At 39.7% G+C, this 19467-nt stretch overlaps 1 protein-coding gene and 1 long non-coding RNA gene across 9 annotated transcripts in view; both read left to right on the top strand.

The window, feature by feature from the left end:
• The window catches only part of OPA1 (OPA1 mitochondrial dynamin like GTPase), a 50355-nt gene extending 42746 nt beyond the window's left edge, over positions 1 to 7609 (top strand). For 5 of the 8 annotated variants that reach the window (XM_031596233.2, XM_031596230.2, XM_031596232.2 and 2 more), the window contains 2 exons: positions 5095 to 5171; positions 5665 to 7609. In XM_031596233.2, the coding sequence (XP_031452093.1) occupies positions 5095 to 5159 (65 nt within the window). In that variant the 3' untranslated portion in view covers positions 5160 to 5171; positions 5665 to 7609. Of the gene's footprint in view, positions 1 to 5094; positions 5186 to 5664 lie in introns of all 8 variants that reach the window. The other 3 variants (XM_031596227.2, XM_031596228.2, XM_031596229.2) reach the window with 3 other exon arrangements.
• Positions 7610 to 8721: 1112 nt separating this feature from the next.
• LOC149916619 (uncharacterized) lies at positions 8722 to 19210 on the top strand. The gene is made up of 5 exons (XR_016469652.1): positions 8722 to 8917; positions 9080 to 11164; positions 15711 to 15904; positions 17208 to 17332; positions 18517 to 19210. It is a non-coding gene; the product is annotated as an uncharacterized LOC149916619 (long non-coding RNA).
• The last annotated feature ends 257 nt before the right edge of the window (positions 19211 to 19467 follow it).

Below are 19467 nucleotides of genomic sequence, written 5' to 3'. Positions count from 1 at the left end.
GGCAAAAAAAAATGTGATGGGTAGTTTCAAAGGATGTTCTAAACTTCAGCAGGACGTGACCCTGCAATGATGGGTGAATTATAGGAGCTGATAGGCTGCAGTTGTGAGACAAGAGAAAGCATGTTGATGCAGGTCCTGTAACAGTGGGTGGAAGTCTGCTTTCTGGGGCATTTTTAGAGTGGCTTTTAGTGCGTTGCCTCATACTGTTTCAACAAGAAGTGTAGCTTTTGTCTGGCCTTCAGAAAATTCAGGAATGCAGTGCAAAAGGCTGAACTTTGAGGACTTTTTTTTCTAATTCTCCACCTGGCTGTGCACAGGGGGTTGAGTACACGTGTGGGATCTGTGACTTAGGTAGCCCTAAGCTGGAATTCAGCTTTCAATAGGGAACTGTGGATCCATGTTTCCAGTTTTTAATAGTTGCTTCTGGGCATTCTGGTGAAATCTGACTACAGATCAGGCTTTCTTTTTTGCCGGAGGAAAGATAATGCATTCACAGGAGTAAATTCTAGATTTTTGCCTTTATAGTTAATTAACCATAACACAGAAGTAGCATAGCAAGCAGTAGCAATGTTCATAGGCAACAAAGGAACAAGAAAGAAAGATTGGATTAAAAAAAAAAAAACACACACAAAAAACAACTGAACTGTAACCAAAACCCAGAGCATAATATCAAAGCCATGTAAAAATAGTTGGAGGTAGGAATCACTTTGCTGTAGAACAGGAGGGTTTACAGTGAGGCATTAGCAAATGTTATCATGCTTTTTCATGCTATATCCTGCACTGAAATATAAAATGAAGATGGATCTCTGTCTGGAAAGAGTTCACTATGTTTTGTTATGCTGCAACTGAAAATTGATGCCATATGGGCAAACTTGTAAACAAGGGACAGGGAAGTTTTTTGTTTTACCTCATATGATAAAATACTCATGCAGTTTCCTCCAAGCAGTAGTGCTGGGAGACATGATTTTTCTTTTAAAATTCTATGCTAAACACATTTCTTATTTACATCTAAGTATGTATGTTTTGAATGTCTGAAAACTCATCTTTAGAAGTGTGATCAGGACCAGTCTTGTGGAGAGAGGTTGCATCTCTCATTAAACCAATTAATGCAGTTGGAAACTATATTTTTTTCTTGCTACTTAAAGCCTTGTTGGAATAAGTCGGTAACATGCTTTACTTTCATAATTTGTTTAATATTATTATAAGATTACTTGGCCTTATCTTTGTAGCTTTGTTTGATAGATACCTTATTTTAGCTGTTTCAGTGATTTCCTGACCTCTGCGCTGTTAATTGGCAGATAATCTTAGTTGCAACAGGCTGCCATCAGTGACCTTGCAGTCCCTGTAAGAATGAATATTTGAAGAGGTTTTCTTCTTACTAGCTTACAATATTATGAAAAGCAAACTCTATCTGTGAGTGTGGGGTTTTTTTGTGTTCACAGCATATCCAAATCCTAATTACAGACCAATTAGTCTGGGTTCGAGCCTTTTAGATCCAGTATCACGGGATTAATGAAGAGAAAATGAATGGGTAACAATATCGTTTCATATGGAGATAAGGATAGACTGAGCATGAATGAGGATCTCATGACATCCGAGGAAAGAATTTCCTCATTCTGTCAATGAAGTTTTATGGGATATGGTGAAAGGATTATGGGAATATTCATGACCAGATCAAGAGGCATAAGGAGTTGATGTATGAACCAGCTTATCTTTTAGGTAAACACAGGGTAAATGGGAAGTAGAATAGCCATTCATTGCCCCTAGGCCTGTGATTTTCATTGCTCTGAGGATGGTAACGTTCAGTTACTGTTGTTCTTTGTTGATACCATTTGATTTTTGGATCACTTTTTAACAGGTGGCAACTTCAGCTCTGCTTTGAAATTGTCAAAGACACTGTGCTCTTTCTAGATGCTATGGGTAACAGTAAGCAATAGCACATATTTAAACTTGTGAAGCACCATATAATAAGACAGTAGTCCTTCCAGCCAACTGGGGCGTAAAGTACTGGGGTAATTGAGAATGATACAGAAATCACTTGCTAGCGACTGAATGCTTTTAATCCAAGGTTTACTTCTTCATGGAAGAAGTATCACAATACATGGAAGGAGTAATACGTCACTTAGGCTGTCTTTTAATTTTCTTGTGCAATATTTGTGTCTGAAACCCAAGTGATATTCTGGGTTTGATGTGTTCATACTCCTGTAAATTAGAGCACGTTTTGTTTTCAGGAAGGCTTAAGCTAGTAATATTTCTATCAAGTTGTCAATGAAAACGATGCAAATTTTGGTTATGCAGTTTCTCTGTTTCACAGAGAAGTGAATTGCGATCAGAAGCTTTTTTAAATAGAGGCATTTGGCCTCACGTGGTGCTGGTGAGCCTATTGACCACTACCCAGAACTGCAGACACTCCACTTCTACTCTTTAGAAAACTGCCACGCATTTATATTTACTGGTTTATTAAGGTGTGTGCTGTCAATGCATAACTCTGCTATTTCCCTATTTAAAAAGTAAGCAAATTTAGCAATCTGTTTCTTGGTGCTGCTGCTAGGAGTACAGTGCTAGCTGTTGTTGAAGGAGGCTTGCTGCTCCTAGGAGTACAAGGCAGAGCATGAGGAACTGCTGCTATTTGGCAGTCATTGTAACTGTTCTTTCTTAAGAATAGCTAGCATGTTTTTTCAAAGTATTGAATTACCTCGAGACTTCATAATTATTACAGGTAAGCAATCATTTCAATTCAGTCCAAGTATAAAAACTAATAAAGTACCTGTAATATGGAGGCAGTTTTAGTGTGTCTGAACAAACACACCTGATTCAGTACATTTTGGTGGAATAAATATTTGGTATCCTGTTATTTAATTATGCCCTAAACAGAAAATTAAAATAGCTTTTGTTGGCACAAACCTTTTTTAAAGGTGATATAATTAGAGATTTTTGCTGATGCTATTAATTTTCAAGACTTTAATATGACATAAGTGAGCAGTTGAGTAGGGAAAATATTTGCATTTAATACTGCTAAATCTCTTTGCTTTCACAAAGCCAATGGCTTGATCAATGTAAAAAGCATATTTGGGAAGAAATGTATCAGTTTATATATATAGTAACTATACACATATAATGTCAAAGCTATTAAGAGCACTAATCTAATGAGATCTGATCTCCAGTTACCACTGGGAACTGCTGATCAGTTTTGGAGAGGGAGCTGCAGGATTAATAATGTTCAAAAATGGGTTGACTCTGTCCAAAGTCAAAGGATGTTTTTTTTTTAATGCTAATTTTATAAGCAATGGCAGAGCATCCATATTGTGAGCTGTGCTATGTAGCTGGCTAAATAGTGGTGTTGGCTTTGTTGCAGAATAGGTTTACATACTAACATGTCAAAGAAAAATACCCACTTTGCTACTTTGAGAATATAGCAATTCTTCAAATTAACTTCATGGGGATGCAATGATCATGGGACTTTTTTTTTTCATTGACAGCATTCAAAGGTTATGTTAGCTGAACTGAACCAAGACTACTTTTTTTCTGGTAAAAATCAGCTACTGCTGTTCCACAACTTCCAAAAATACAGCTTTCACCCTCATACTGTAACCTTCGTTTAATACCAAAGCCAGCAGGTGCTCTGTGGTCGTAGATAAGCAGTACTGGGGAAGGGGATGCTGAAGGACTGAGAGTAGAAGGGATTTGCCCTTCATCACCTAAATACTGTACTTTAAAGATGGAAGTCCAAGGCCTCTTCATTCCCCTGCAGGCTGTTTTCCATCTTTTACTTCAAATTCCAATTAAAATTCTCCACTTCTACAAGATCAGGGCTATGGGATTTAGTTGAGTTTTGCCATTATTACTCCTCTAAAATGGGTTCAGCATTATCTGTGGGATTGTGACTTGGTTACTAGAGGAAACTTTCAGTTCCCTTGGGTACACTTCTATTGCATTCCTGTTTGAGGTCCTGTTGTTCCTGCTCCCCCGCACCTCCCCCAAAATGTTTGTATCCTATTTTTAAGGATGTCAACTCTGCTTCCTTTCTGTTTTGCTGTTACTTCAGCTCAGCAAAGCCCATTTACAAATATGGTATTGATAAAGAGAAGAAAACATTAATAAATAATGAATAGAAATTAATATATAAAGAATATATAAAAGTTTTATAAAAGGAAGAAAGAAAAAATCAAAACTTTTATGTCAGTGAAACTTACAGCTCTCATCCAGTAGTATCTTTATTTTTGGGGGGCTGGGGGGACATTTTTCTACATGTTTCTTCTCTCTAACTTATTTGTGTGTTGTAACGCTTCCCACCCCTTCTCTCATGCTCTTGACCTGTGCTTTTATCATGGCTGTAATCACACGCAGAAGAAGCTTCAGTGAGGATGTGGTGAAAGAGAAGCAGGAAAGCTTGCAGGCTTTCAATTCCAGTTAGGTTCTAAACCCTGCTTCATAAGCTGCTTAATAAATCAAATAGGTTATGTGGTAACAACTATTGAATGGGACTGGGGGAAGAGTGGATGAGAATGCCTAAAACTGTATTTTTCCTGATCCCTGTTGCCTTTTTACTAGTGCTGTTTGCAATTGTGTTCTAGTAATGCCTTTGTAAAGAAATAAGCTCCCAGCTTTATTGTTTTATATAAAATGAGATTCTGCCCACATCCATCTAGTTACTGTCCAAATGCAAGGAAGTACAGACCTTAAACATTCTTAATATTGTGTATGCCCCCCTTGTGCATTGGGTTTTTGAATATTGATGTTTGCTTCCCTGAAATTCTGCCTGATCGAAGGTCACTGGCTTTTAACTCTTCTTAGAATGATTAGTGGCATTTGTGACACTTGCTTAGGGAATTGTCCCTATTCTCCACAGCGTAGCAGGTGTAGGGCAGTTGTGCTGTGCATGACCTCATGGAAGCCTCGGTTTTTTTGAAATACAAGTATAGGATTTCTTTTCTAATGTAAGGTTGCTTTGGGAAACTTTAGAATTATTAATAAAGCATGATAATTGTGAATTGTGTTTGCAGAAGTTCTTCAAAGTGGACTATTTCTTTTCTTCTGATGTGGAAAAATTGAAGTAGTGAAATGTTTTAATTGCAATTTCTTTAATTCCTCCAGAAAAAGTTCGGGAAATCCAGGAAAAACTTGAAGCCTTCATAGAAGCCCTCCATCAAGAAAAATAGATTGTCAAGCAGGTAATTGTGTGCAGGTGATAAAAACTATTGCAATTTCTTCACTGTTCAGTATAAAATAATTATTCATGTCTCCTGGATGTATTTGCACACAGACTTTGTGAAAATTCCTTTTTATTTTGTTCCAGTGCCTGGCAGCTGCTGCTGCTTGCTTCTAACATGTAAAACTGTACTTTCAGCTTTTATGCTACAAGCAGATATGAAACTTAGTAGGAATACAATTAATGGCTAGTTGTTCAGATTTGGTTACTCTTGGTTCATTATTTCTTTCTGTGTTAAGAGACGGTCTGTAACGAACTGGAATGAAAATTAAGAAGCAATTTTCTTGGCTGCAAAGTGTTTTGAAATCTTTTCTTTATAGACATTATATATTGTAAATAAAAATTATATGCACGTAGGTCTTTGTTTTTGAGAATTAATACTGAGATACGAAATTTAGAAGTGATCTAAGGGCTCTGATATATTTGCATGATTTAAAATCTCCTCTTTATTTCAGCAGCAATTTAACACAGGAATGCAGACTTTTTGAGGAACCATGCACAAAGAAGACTGAACAAAAATGCTTTCATGTCCCATTCTGTATCTGACCTTTTGGGTGAGCATTGTGAAACATTGGAGAAAAAAGAAAATACTGTCTCCTGGGATTGAGAAACTCTATCAGAACCGGCCTGTTTTTTTTTTAATTTTTGAAGCTACGTGTATGTGACAGAAGAGCCTGATTTGTGTCTTGATGAGATAGCCTGGAAGCTTGCCAGAGTTCTACATTTAAGAGTTCTTTTTTCCTGATTGGAAAAAATGCATTTGTTGTTGTCACCTGTCTTGTACAGTGGAGCTGGATCAGATTCATAAAGGGATTTTATCTGTTGTCGGTTTCTTGGCTGCAAATGCTCTTAGAAGTTTGACATAAAGTTTTTGTATTCATTTGTGTGTACATTAAAACACCCTTCAAAGTCATGCCATTTCTCAGTTATGCTCTGTTACTGAAACAGTCTCTGATCACTCTGGTACAGATTTTAAGCATGGTATTGAGATATCGAGGGGAAATCGTAAATTTTGTTAAACTCAAAACTCTTGAGACATGATTCAAGGAATTCCAGTGCTTTCAAGTGAAAGTGCAGACTGCTGTTCACTGACACCTTAAAAGGTTTGGCTCAGGAAATGATACCAATGGGGGCTTTTTTTTTTTTACCAGTTCTTTCCTAATTGTTCTTGTTCCTTGGAATCATGGCCAATTACATTTCATTTGTCATTGCACAGACTGATTTCTTTTTTAAATCTTCCCTTTCCAATAGGCACAAAGTAAACTGATTGTGTAAAATATAGAAAGGTAGCCTGTACAATTCTATGAAGTCCAACCTTTTGAAGTAAAAAAGCAAAAATATAATTACTTTCATTTTTCTAACAGCTACTGTAAGACCAAAATCGCTTTGATATGAATGCTGCGCACAAAGTCCCTCCATAACCACATGATATCTGTAATGCAATACAGTAAAAATAAAAACTAAGTATAGTCATTCTTCTCCTGCATTTTAGTCACTTCTGACAAATGTAAGTATGATATAGGCTCTGTATCATAGGTGCCTGGTGATTAATCACTGAATTTTTCTGCCCACACTTTGCAACAGATGATCTGGATACACTTCTGAATACTGTGGAAGAAGGTGTTAGGCTTTACACAATTTGTTTTGAAGTTGTCTCATTATGAAGGTTGAAAAATTGACGTAGGTTTATTTTCCTTTTTGGAAAAGGCTATAGATTTCTGACCTCCTGGCAATTAAAAGAGAGGAGCCTGACTCTTTCATAACAGTTACTGTGCCTGTTTGCTCACAGTGAAAACAATAGAAATTTAGGTAAGATGTTCCCCAGATATTCAGATAATTAAGTACTTAGGCTATTGTATGAAAACTTAACATAGAGCTATTCATAAAAAAGTTGAGAAGTTAAGTACTGCAAGGTGATCTTACTGCTTGGGGATTATTTTTGTTGTTTAAAACTGCTTTTCTGTAAATGAGTTTTTAAGAATGGAAAAATGGAAATTAAAAAAAAAAAGGCTTCTATCATCATCATTCTCTGACAATAACTTTAGAGATGTATATTTGCACAGTTCTGAAAGAAGATTCCATAGGCTGTACAGCAATTGAAATAAGTCTGTACTTGCATTAAATTCCTCTTTGTATTAAAAAAAAAAAATACACAACTTTTTGCATTTATGTCAAGAGATCACTGTCAGAAAATTCTGTGTAATGTAAATGTTGCAAAATATCACATCCAGTGGTCCAGTATTCATCTCTCAGTGTGATGTTCCTGTAGTTCTAGTTCCAACCTCTGTGCTGCTCATCTAAGACTTAGCATGATGAATTCCATGGAAACTAGGTATTTATTGAGTAAAAATGTAACTGAAGGAAAAATAAAATGTGGATTTTGAACACAGTACTATTGTACTTCAGAGTCATTTGGGCTTTCTTTTTCTCATTTGTTGAATTGTGAAGAAGTGTATTGTTATGGTACTAAAACATCAGATTCAGAAGTGTTGTGTTAGTGCCAAGTTGGTGATAATTATATTAAGTGTTTTATTTCAGTATATGAAATAATGGTTACCATTGAGAAATGTTGAAGTAAAGGGTCTGCAAGTCTGACCCAGAACCCCTTGAGTCATTTAAAACTCTCCATTCTTGGTAGAATTTGGTCCTGGAGATGTTCACAGGGTATTTTTGTCAGTGAGAATGTTGCCATATGAACTCAATCTGTAATGATCTCTCTATATTTTTGCAGAGTGACAGCAGAAATTTTCTTTGAGATGTGTTTCTGCTTTTTTGAGATGCCATAGGAAACATCCGAGTCATGCTTCCTTATATGGAAGGGATGTACATTGATGAAGATTACAGAAAACAGCAGGTAATAAATTTGCCACCCATATATGCCTTTTGTTTTTACTTCCTTTGAGTGTAGCTTGAGAACTTCCTTGAATGAAAAGTCAAGTCTGGAGAGAAAGGAGAGATTTGACTAAAAGTCTGGTTACAAACTACCCTGGTAGAGGAACTGGTATATATCCAGTTATTGCTGTCCTGTATATAGACATGACTCTAGAAGCTTGGTTTCCAGGCTAGAAGAGCTTTTTATGAACACCTGCCTCACGCTTGTTTTTATTTAGTAAGAAAAAAGCTCTTGCAAGATGGGGTTCTATGTAGTCAGATAACTTTTACAGCTGTCATTTGTTAGAAATGTATGCTCTATGTACCTTTTACCACAGAGGTGTTTTTTTTTTTTTAATAGGATGAGGCTGTGGTTGAGAATTTTTTTAGCATTTGATATAACTACAGAAACAAAGGGAGGAGAAAACTGAGATTGCAACAATGATCCATGCTGTGGTGCTGGCATGGAAAACACATTTCTGTGTACACAAACATTGCTGGCTTCTGCCATTACTTCTGTGCTTTTACACACCAGAAAGTGAAAATATCCAAGTTGTCACTCTGTAAACAAATGCTAAAAATCACAGGTGTGGTTTTAGACTACAGAAGTGACTGATGACATAGTACTAAAAGTGCTTCTGGAATGGCTCTTGAAACTATTCCTGAATCGACACAGGAAACAGTTCCAGAAACATTTTTAGAAGTGACTCGAGGCAGGCTGCCTGGGTTAGCGCTGGAAGTTAGCAGAGCAGCATGTCCTAAAGTGGCTCTAGAAGTGATTCTAGCAAAAGGGAGTTGGGTCTGGTGGGTACTGTCACAGTGTTTCCGAACTGACTGGTGAGTTTCCAGGTGTTATTCTGGAGCTGAATCCAGAACCAAGCCTGCTATTGGTTGCGGACTTATTCTGGAATTAGATCTGTTGGTGCAGATCTAGAGCTAATTTCTGCTGAAAATATGCTTACTGTATATAGCTGCTAATGGTTTGTATTTGTTTTGCAGAACACTGATACAAGATCCTTTTTTGCTGCTGCAGGGAGTCGGTATGGTCTAGGACAGCTCCAGGAATAGTGCATCCTAATCTGTCTGTCAGTGTCACTTTCTGAGACAAAGATTGATTTCATGTACTACATGTGGTGGTGACAACCAAGATGAGCTTTGTTCCGGTTTTTCACCCAAAGAATTTCAATGAGAAGGTTAATCAGTTGGATTAAACCATTCCTAATTCATGTAAAGACATGATGTACTAATTAAAATGGTATTTTATAAAAGTTTTACAACAGAATATCTAAAATACGGTAGATAAAGTCAAATACAGTAGATAACATGAGCCTTTTTAGGTTAGAAATCATTTCACTACAGCAATCATAACCAGGAGTAATTTTCACTTTCAAGAAAGCGTCGTCCTTGCTAGGCTCACAGAACAGGTGTTAAGCTAACAGCGTGCTCTGTATATTTAAGGATGTCTGAAGGATATTTAAGGATGCCTCATCTCCACAAGCCAATTGCCTATGACTTTTAATGCTTAGGGATGGAACATTCATTGCAACCTTCCGTACAATGAGCCTGTTCTGGTTCATGTGAAAATCAACATCCTTTTTTGTGTTGCTGCCTGACAGGATGCTACAATACTATTAGCATTTGCAAAGAGTTTGCTTCGTCTAATAGTGCAATCCCCAGATCACAGGCTGCTCAGTTTGTGTTTCTCTATTATGTGAAAGACACAAAGAAGTTGAAGGCTGGCAAAGGCCTGTCAAATCTTGTAATGTAGCAAGCGACCCCAGAGCTTCATTCTGCTTTATATCATCCCTTGTTCCCCATCCCACCCCTTCCCCTGAATGGGCTCTGAGGTAGGTAAATGAATTCAGCAGTATGGTAGGCGGATGATTCCTTTCTGACCTCATTCCTGTACCATTTGTTTCCAGGCTTGTTGGAAGGAAGGGGACGTATCTGAACCTTTTGTTTCAAATAATTTTCTTGCAGGTTGGGGAGTTAATGCAGACCTTGTCTGAAGTCACCCAAGTGGAAAGGGTTCTGGGTGCCTGTCCTGACACGCTCAGTCCCTTGGAATTGCCAGATTAAAGGAGAAAGCAGTGAAATGGAATTCTTTTACGTTTGGCATTGCTTAAACACCTGGACGCTTTTTTTTAGGAACGTGTTTATATCCTGTTTCATGCCTTGAAACATCTGTCTTAAGAGCACGCAAGAAGCAAACAGAGCACAAGCTTCAAACAGCCCAGCGTTAACACGTTGCAGTCAGGAAGAATTTGTTGAGGCTGAGGGAAAAACTGAGTATGATGCACACTAAGCAACAGTTTGCAAAGGGCTGTTACAGACTGATGTGTGAATTTGGCAGAGCACTTCTTAGATTTGAACAGTTGGTTTGTTTAGGGATTTGACCTTGGTTCATGTGTTTGATGATGAGGAAAGCAATGGTTTTCCACCATACCAGGACTGAATTCTAGGAGCAATGAGTCCTTTAACACCAGCCCTTCCAGCACTGTGCATCCTTCTGTAGAAGAAAAAATAGAGGAATGTGACCGGCAGTAAAACATGAGATGGCAATATCTTCACAGCTATCCTGTGTAGTTGTCAGTTTACCCTCTGCACAGTCAGTGCTATGATGTTTGGAGGGTCATTCTTACATGAAAAGTGACGAATTCCGAAGATGTCAACTATAACACAGAAATATTACTCCCTCAAGTGTACACAGTAAGTTTACAGTATCTGGAGTGTGAAATCATAATTAAATCATAGCAGGACAAGATTTCACACTCAGTATTTAAGGAAGTATTCTACTAAAGAGAAACATTGTGGATGATTTAATTGTCACGGCAGCATACATCTTTGGCAGGTGAATGGGTGATGCATGACAACCTCCATCTACTTATTCCAGTAGGAATTCAGTGAGAGGCCTGTTTATGATTTGAGCTCACCACTTTGTATAGCACGTGTGCTTTGCAGAAGGCTTCCACAGGCTGAATCAGACACAGAGACAAATCTGCAATAACTTCATCTAGTCTGGTATTGCTGCTGATGTGAAAAATACAAACACAAAGGGAATTAAAGGCATCAGTCACAACCCAGGTAAGAGTGCTTCCTTAAAGCCAGAGATGTATTAATGATTTTCTATTGGTGGACTGCAGCTTGATGGTACAGACAGAAGGGATGTTTATCTTATTCTTGTGCATGTTAACAGGTTTTCCATGTGTGTTTGTAGACCTTCTTGATTATGACATTTTATGTTACAATTTGTGTTGAGCTTGAGAAGTAAACTTCCTGCGCTGATTCGGGGCATCCCCAAAACAAGCTCTTTGATCATGTTTCATTTCTGATTCTTCTGTGACATGTTTACATATCTCAGGTGGAAGATGAGCTCATCTAACAGCTGTAATCTCAAATACACTGAACCTGAAGCAATCTGCATGTGCAAATTATCTTTGCAGTTTAGGATTATTTATGGACTAAATGTTTCAACCAAACAGAATTGTTCCCTGGCCACCCCACCTCCTATTGGTAAAGGAGTTTATACTTTTACAGGGCTCCACTGCTGGTGCTTTGTAGCTCTGTGTGTTTACTCACCAAAGTCAGTATGAATATTGGTAGAATAAAGCCCTTAAAACAAACAAAAATCCTCCACTGGTAACAAGGAAGGCTATTACTTTTGTTCTTATCATGTAACACCTCTTCTCTAATAAGTGGACAAAAGACCAGTTTTTGTCTTGGCCTTTATCTGGCAGTTCTGATCAATTACATCTTTTTGCAAGGCAGACTTTTAAGCTATTGGATATTTATTTTAAAAGAAAACAGTTCTCTATTGCCCAGAGCCTGAACGTTAGAATTCAGCTAGGCTTCTGGAAGCGCAGGCAGCAGTGGGTTATCTTGTGAAGGTTCACCTCTGTACCCTGCTTTGTGACATGATTTTACACACCGTTTGCTTTTCTGCCAGCACAACCTCCTTCCCTGTCTTCATCTGCCTTATGCAAATGGCTCCCACACCAGGTGACACAATCAGGCCTGTGATGCATTGAAGGTCAGATGAGATTTTCACAGTAAAGCCACCTGGCTTGAAATATGTATGCAGTATAATTAATTCATGCAACTATCATCCCTTTTGGGGGCAGTTTCTTGCATCTTGATTTTAATTCAAGTGTGTAGCACAAACGTTATGGACATACCTGTATTTCAGCATACCTACTAGGTAGGTATTATGCACACTTGGGCAACTTCAGAAATTGGGACTTACTGCCTGCTCTATGCATAGCCCAGAACAGAATTTATTCGTGTTCAATCTAATTTGAAAGACAAGTGTAATTAATGAAGAGTAGCAAAGAAACACTGGAGACTGCTTGGTGATAAGAGGCTGTTTTCACATGGAAACAAGGGAATATTCAGCCACTTGCTGAAGCTTAGAACAAGGCTGGGATCCTCACAGAAATTGAGCTTTGTGATGAAAAGATTTGCAGCCTGTTGGGCCAAGAGAAGGGATTATAAGAATATTCATGACTCCTGAGAAGCAGCAGGTGAGACCTAAGGCACACATTTGCCCCTCAACCCTTTCCCAGCTCATCCCTTTGGTAAACAGTGCATAAAGGCTGGGTTCCCAGAGTGACTGAACTAAGTTCCTGATCTCTTTTTTCCTCTGTCTCTCTTTTTCTCTATTCTTTATTAAGAAAAGATTGCAGCGCTGTCACCACTTGTCCCAAGCAGAAGCACAGACTCTGCCTTTCATTTCTAAAGAGTAACTGTGTGGCCAAACCAGAAGTCTTGTGACATTACTTAAGAAAACAGAGCGGTATCTAGGGCATCCAAGGCCTCTTCTAAAACATAAAGAAAAGCCTTTATTAGAGCTTGGATAAGCTGGAGCGGGATCTCTGTGACATATGTGCATTGTCTTAGGAAAGCATGGGATGAAGCTAACTGGTGGGACCCTGCCTTTAATACACCAGGGATATGTCAAGGCTGTTAGTGTGTTTACTGGTTGGTAAACACCCAACTAGCAGAGTCCTTCCTGAACACAGTGGGGAAAAACAATTGTACAGAATCTCCAAAGTGGAACACAAAGGCACTGTGAATAGCAGATTTCACAAATGAAGCATTTGTAAAATTGTCTCACTTTCTGACTGAGATGTGGGCAAAGAGGCTTTCTCGTGACCTTGTCCTGAGTCTGACACTTCACCTGCAGGCATGAGGTTGCATACTCAGCACAGCAGGGGACAGATGGCAGTGGGCTCTGTAGGTTGTAGTCTGGTTGTTGCCAGCCCTTTGAGGCTGAATCAGTAGAATATGCTTGATTTTGGTTTTAGTTCACTGTTGTTCCACGCTTTGCAAAAGTGTGTCTGTACTGTTCACTCTGCCCTGTGACGTAGCATATAGAAGCCAGTAGAAGGTCTGCCAATGAAGCCACAGTGATCATTCTGCATTAAAGGGAAGGTAACTTTTTAGAAAGTTTTTCAGCCTTTTTCAGAAAGGATTTTTAAAGTATTTTAAATCCCCCTAGAAATTTCAGTCTGCAAGAGCAGTAGTGCCTGCCTGACAAAACTGCTGCTACGCTTAGTTTGGAGGTGTCTCAACATAAGGGCACTTGTCTATTGTATCCTGGTGACAACCAGGATAAGATTTCAACAGTTTTCTTGTAAATCTGACTGTAACTCAATAGCACTTACTTACCTCCTTGGATGTGAGTCCCTAGCTATTGAAACCGACCTGCTGTCTGCTCAATATAGTTTTTCTGTAACAGATGCATCTAGGTCAACAAACTGACAGGCACTGCTCATTTTACTGCTTGGCAAATATTGAACTAAAGTCTTCAGCACTGTAACACTGTTGACAAATGCAAGATAATGGCATTGTCCTCTTTTGTCACTGTGAAGTGCATCTTTGCATCTGATTCTGGCATAACACACTTTGTAAACAGCAAAGGATGTTGTGATTTGGAGCTGCAAGTGTTTGCTCTGACAATATAAACTTACTGCCTGCTCTCTGAAACCAAACATCCTGTCTCTGCCATGGTTACTCCCAACCAATAGTGAAACAAGCCACTCTCTTCCTGAAAACACTGGAGGGCATCGGCGAGGCTGCTGTTGAAGGAGCTTTCTTTCTTTTTTTTTTTTTTTTTTTTTTTTTTTTTTTTGTCTTTTCTACCCTCCTTTGTTATATTGCCAGTCTACATTGAGGAGTCTAGATTGGGCTTCAAGAGCCTGAAAGTAGAGAAAAACACTTGGCAGGAAGATGAATAAAAACAACAACCACTGTGAATTAGTCCAGTATAACGTTAAACCCTCTGGTAAGGCAATACTTTGTTGTAAGCCAACCATTAGTTTTTCCTTTCCACGATAACGCATTAGAAGAAACAAGATGCAGCTGACACAGAATTCCCTCACATGTATACATACATCCCTTTAGCTGAGCAGGGCACCGCGCCTCACCTCTTCCTCTCAAAAATCAGACTTTGCTCCTGTTTCCATGAAGGCCCAGAGTTGCTTTAGTCCCAGCCTCCATAGTTTCACTTCATCATTGCTCCCTTCTGCTTCGCTGAGCAGCTCCGGCTCTTTAACTAACGTGACGCATCGCTGTGAATCAGACTGGAGTAATTCTGCTGCGTGCGTTTTAGTGGGAGTGTGCCTCAGAGAATGGAGACCCTGACAGATTTTCTTCTGTGCTACTGCTGGCCTTTGATCACCATAGCTTTATTATTTATTTTGTATGTATGTCCAGAGTGAAAATTAAAGCAGATCTGCCTTCCCTTTGCTTCACACCTCTGCTTTCAACCACCGTTTTTGTTTTGCATGTGAAGTTGTTCAATCTTTGTTTAGGCAATGACTTGAAAATGGTAGAGAACCTTAATCAAAATGAGTCTTTTCAAAAAGTGCCTTGCTAAGTTATTAAGTGTGAAGCATTAACACAAACACTTAGGTGAATCTGCAAAGAAAGAGATCCTCTGTGGGTGATGGACCTTGCTATTGCAGACAGATGCCCACCAGCCCTGTAACCATAGGGGACACAGAAGGAGGCTGGCCTGTGCTGCTCACTGCCTTTTGGGGTTGAACTAATGATGCTTCCTTTTTCTTCTCTGTCTCAGAAAATAAGACAAAAAGAAAGAGAAAACAACAACAGCTCTGTCTTTGAGGTTAATGTAGTCACATATTAAAAAAAAAGTCCAAGGTCAAAGAACAAGGAAGAAGCCAGCACGCAGCACCCAGCCAGGTGCTGAGATGGGACAAGTCCTGTCATCAGTCTTGTCTCCAGTAATTCACAGAGCTGAGGGGAGGGGAGATGGGATTGTAATTGTGTTCCCAGCAAAAAGGAGAGGAAAAGCTCCACGCTTCAGGAAAGCACCACTGTAATTCTTCCTATATCAGTGCAGGGAGGCTCGTTGATCATGAGGCTGAAAGCTTTTGTGTCTGATGTCAAGTGACTGCTTTTGGGAATGATTCACCTATTGTCTATTAGGTTCTTTTTACCATAAAGCAGCTGCTGAAGCCTCTATTTCCCCTAAACAAAACTGTCTTGAACTTCCAGGGAGGAACAAGGCCTTCACTGTGCCAGCTTTGACTGATATCAAAGCCAGGAGGGAGCAGTAAGACAAGTTTTCTTGCTCTTGCAAAAACAAACTTTTTTTTTCTTTTTTCAGCAATAGTTTTGAAGTGGACAAAGCAAATGAGCAGCCATCAGCCCTGTGAGAGAAAAGAGCCCATCCATCTTGCAAAGCTGCTGTGTTTTCCTGTCCACCTGCAAACATGCACAGCAGAAGTGGCTGCTGTTGTGGCTGAGCCTACTGATGCTGGGTACAGCAAAAGCTCCCTTCCCAGCAGCTCTCCAGTTCAGGTATCTATTGGGTGTTGTTTTTTCACATATTCAAAGCTGATATTATACCTTCTTCTAAGTGAGGCAGGGCTCAGCGTCACCTCGAGCAGTGGGTGCATGGAAGAAAGCCTTAAAACTATTAGAGAGCATCCAAAGAAGGGCTGCAACGATGAGGAAGGGTCTGGAGAGCGAAGTGTGTGCTCGTGCAGCAAGGCAAAACCACCGCTCCTTTCTAGTGGCTGAGGAGAAACAGGCAAGGAGCTGTATTGATCAGACCTGCAGAGAAAAGAAAAGAGAAGCACAGTTTGCAATGTGGAGCACTGAAAACCCTGGAAGAAACTACTGAGTTTTAATTGTACAAACCCACATGGCTGATGAGAAATTCAGCGGTAGTTCTTCTACTTATTTAGAATTCTAGAGTCAGCACTTTGGCATGGCCTTTCCCCCTAGAAATGCCTCACTAGAAGTATGCTGTGTTGGATATCTGCTTTTTCAGAGTCCTCCTGGAAACAGCACTCCTGTATGAAAAGCTTAATTTGGAGTCAAGGGACAAAAGGATTCCCTTGGAATCGCATCATGTTAGGTGACAGAGGACTAAGGGGATATGCTAAGTCTTCTGTAAAAACATTCTGGGAGAACTCTGGCATGAATTTCCACTTGGTTGTGAATTCCTCTCCAGTAATTTGCCAGTATTCAGGTTTTCAGGTCCCTCAATGTCATTCCCATTAGTTACGGTCATGGCTGTGATTCCATAATGCTGTGCAGTTTGCTTGCAATTACTGCAATGAACAACTGAGACAAGGATTAACTCAGAATAGACAGTCCCAGACAAACACCCACACAGAAAACTGCTTTTTTAGGTGATAATAAAGAGGAAAGGGTTGGCCAGCTAGCTGTGTAACTTTTCAAGCCAGCATTTACAAGTTAGTACACATTGATTTGATTTATAATAATCTGAAAACCTGTGAGGTCTAAAATACATTTGGGGTGATGCATTTGCTTGGTCTACAAGAGAGATCCAGGGTGTAATGCATACGGATGGTCAGCTGGGTTTGTTCTGTCAACACTGATCTTGGGTTTTAAGGTTTGCTCAGTGTTGCTTGGGTCCTCTGACTTACGTGCAGGTTTTTTCCTGCTGCTTGCTTCCACTGACACAGGAAATCAAAGGGGTTTGGTCATTCTTAGCAGGAAATATTTGATCCAATCCCAGTTTTTTCTTTATCTTCTTATTTATTTAGAGATATCAGGAAGAAATAAAAATCCCTTACCAGTTTGCATGCAACTTGTTATGTGCATTTCTATTCCTACCATTTGATATTTACAGGTGGTAAAGACCAGAATTTGCCACTGTGATCATCTGCATCAAGCTTCTGTCTGGGCTAAGAGATTTGTAAGAAAGAAACACTGAGGGCTGATATAACAACCCCCTGTGATGGATCTTGTCAGCAGGTAAGTTTGCTAGGCTTATTACCTCACTGATAAACATCACCACTCTGCTTTATCTAAGTTTGTGCTGTAGCTTCCGGTGCTGAGGTTTCATTCTGCTTTTTATCTGCTGAATTAGGAACCATCTTGAATTGAGCGTTTCCTCAGAGCATTACTTATGACTGCATGTTGAACTTAGAGGTTAGTAATTCAGTTCCCTATGTGCATAAGCAAAGTTACCGAAGCTTGGTTTCTAAATAGACCCTCTCAGCTTCAGCCGTAATGTTCTGTACTGCTGCTTTTCAATAATCTGGCTATTCTGTGCCTGGAGAGGGAGTGGTACTCTGCTTTACTGAATGAGCCAAGCATACAAGCACAGCATAGGAATCCTTCCTCTGCCTGACTTCAGGCCCAAGATGCTGATCTGGAACTGAATCATGCTTTATACCCAGAGAGGACAACCCCAGCCTGCTACTGTCCTCTGTGGAACAGAGCGTGCCATGGGCCTTCCCAATGGCTGATGTCAAAATTAAAAGTGCAGTCAAAATAAAATCCTTGCTCCGAGCTAATGATTGCCCAGAGCCCCATCTTGCCCATGTGAGGGGACTGACTGACAGGTGCACCCCTTTCATCTTTGACTTTTTCAACCCAACTTGCAGGATCTGGCCAAACTTTTCATTTGGCACTAGCACAGTCGAAGCAAGAAAGTTTGTGTCTGGGAAGAGTTGGTTGAAGTCTGAATGTAGAGAATATTAAGTCCAGGCGTGGAGAATTTTTTTTAAAGAGCAGGAATTTCATGGAAATAAAAACAGTCTAGTCCGTTAAGTTCCTCTCGTGGACTTTTATGAGGACAATTATTAATACTGTTGAAAATTATACTCATGAAACCTGTTAATGTGAGCTGTGCTGGCTGCTGCCAGAACAACTGCGCCTTTTACGGCTCATTCGGAGACAGAAATATTCAACAAAGTAGCTTACAGGGTGCAAAGGTTTGCGTGGTGCAGGCTTAGACTAACTTAACATATGCCCTCTGTAGCTTTGGTATTGTCCACAGCCTAATGCCCATAATAAAAGAGAGAAAAATTGGACCCCAAGTGGCAAGAATGGTAAGCCCTGGGAATTCTCCTAATCAGAGATATTCAGCTATTTTTAGTTTATAATGTTTGGTCAAATAGCAACAATGATTTTTCTTCTTTTTTGCAACTCAGCTGCACGGTATGTTGGAGGGGGTCTAGATGGCCTGTGACCTTGCCTTTATCTGTCGGTCTGTCACCACCGGTCTTCAAAGCACAGCTTAAAGGATCTGAGGCTTCTGTGTGGCCTTGATGTGATCTGCTTTCCTGGTAAAGTTTTTCATTAGTGGGTGCTTTTTTAAGCAGGCTGGAGCTTTCTTGGCTTGCACTGTGGGTTACTGCTGTCTCTGAGGCTCTCCCGACCCCACAACCAGGTTTAATAACTCTGTGCAGGCTGCATTTGCAAGCTTTGTATGTGTGGTGGATGCTGCTTCTGCATGGCAGATACTGCTTCCTGTCCCGTTGAACGGGCTCTTTCTTCTCTCCTCTTGTCTCCAATATATCCACCAAAGACTCCTCAAAAGAGCAATTATTTTTGAAGTACAGTTGGTTAGATCCAATGACTGAGCAATGCAGCCATCGCTGTACACAGTGCTTACCCACCTGTTCGTGGTACTGCCCTTCCTTTCTACTGCTGCTGTTTCAGTCGTGCATTTCTTTTCCTCTAAATCTTGAGAGAAAGAACAAACCTAACAAAAGAGCAGTCATTTTGCTTCAGACCAGTGGTCTGGGTAGCCCAGTATCCTGTCTTTAACAGTTGCCAGCAGCACATGCTTGGGATATAGTGAAAAACAGGACAAGTATGCATGATAATTCAGTGTAGTCTGCCAGCAACACACAGTTCAGGAATTTCTTAAGCCAGAGCTCTTGTCTCTGTATTTAATAAAACCTATCAAGGTTTTCTTTTATGGATTTGTTCAGAGGCTTTTCCTAGCACAATTAACTTCCCTGCTGTCTTTTATATTTAACAAAGGACAAAAACCTGTTCTGGGAACGTGTGGTTTTTTGCGTGAGCCCTTCATTGGCTTTTTATAGATACCTGGAAGCAACTGATGGTGAGGCTGAAGTACCTGTCGCAGGCAACAG

Source organism: Phasianus colchicus, chromosome 10 (genome assembly GCF_987193195.1).
Source record: "Phasianus colchicus chromosome 10, bPhaCol1.hap1.1, whole genome shotgun sequence".
NCBI classification, from domain to species: Eukaryota; Metazoa; Chordata; class Aves; order Galliformes; family Phasianidae; genus Phasianus; species Phasianus colchicus.
Note: the sequence above shows the minus strand (reverse complement) of the source record. Positions and strands in the feature narration are given on the sequence as shown.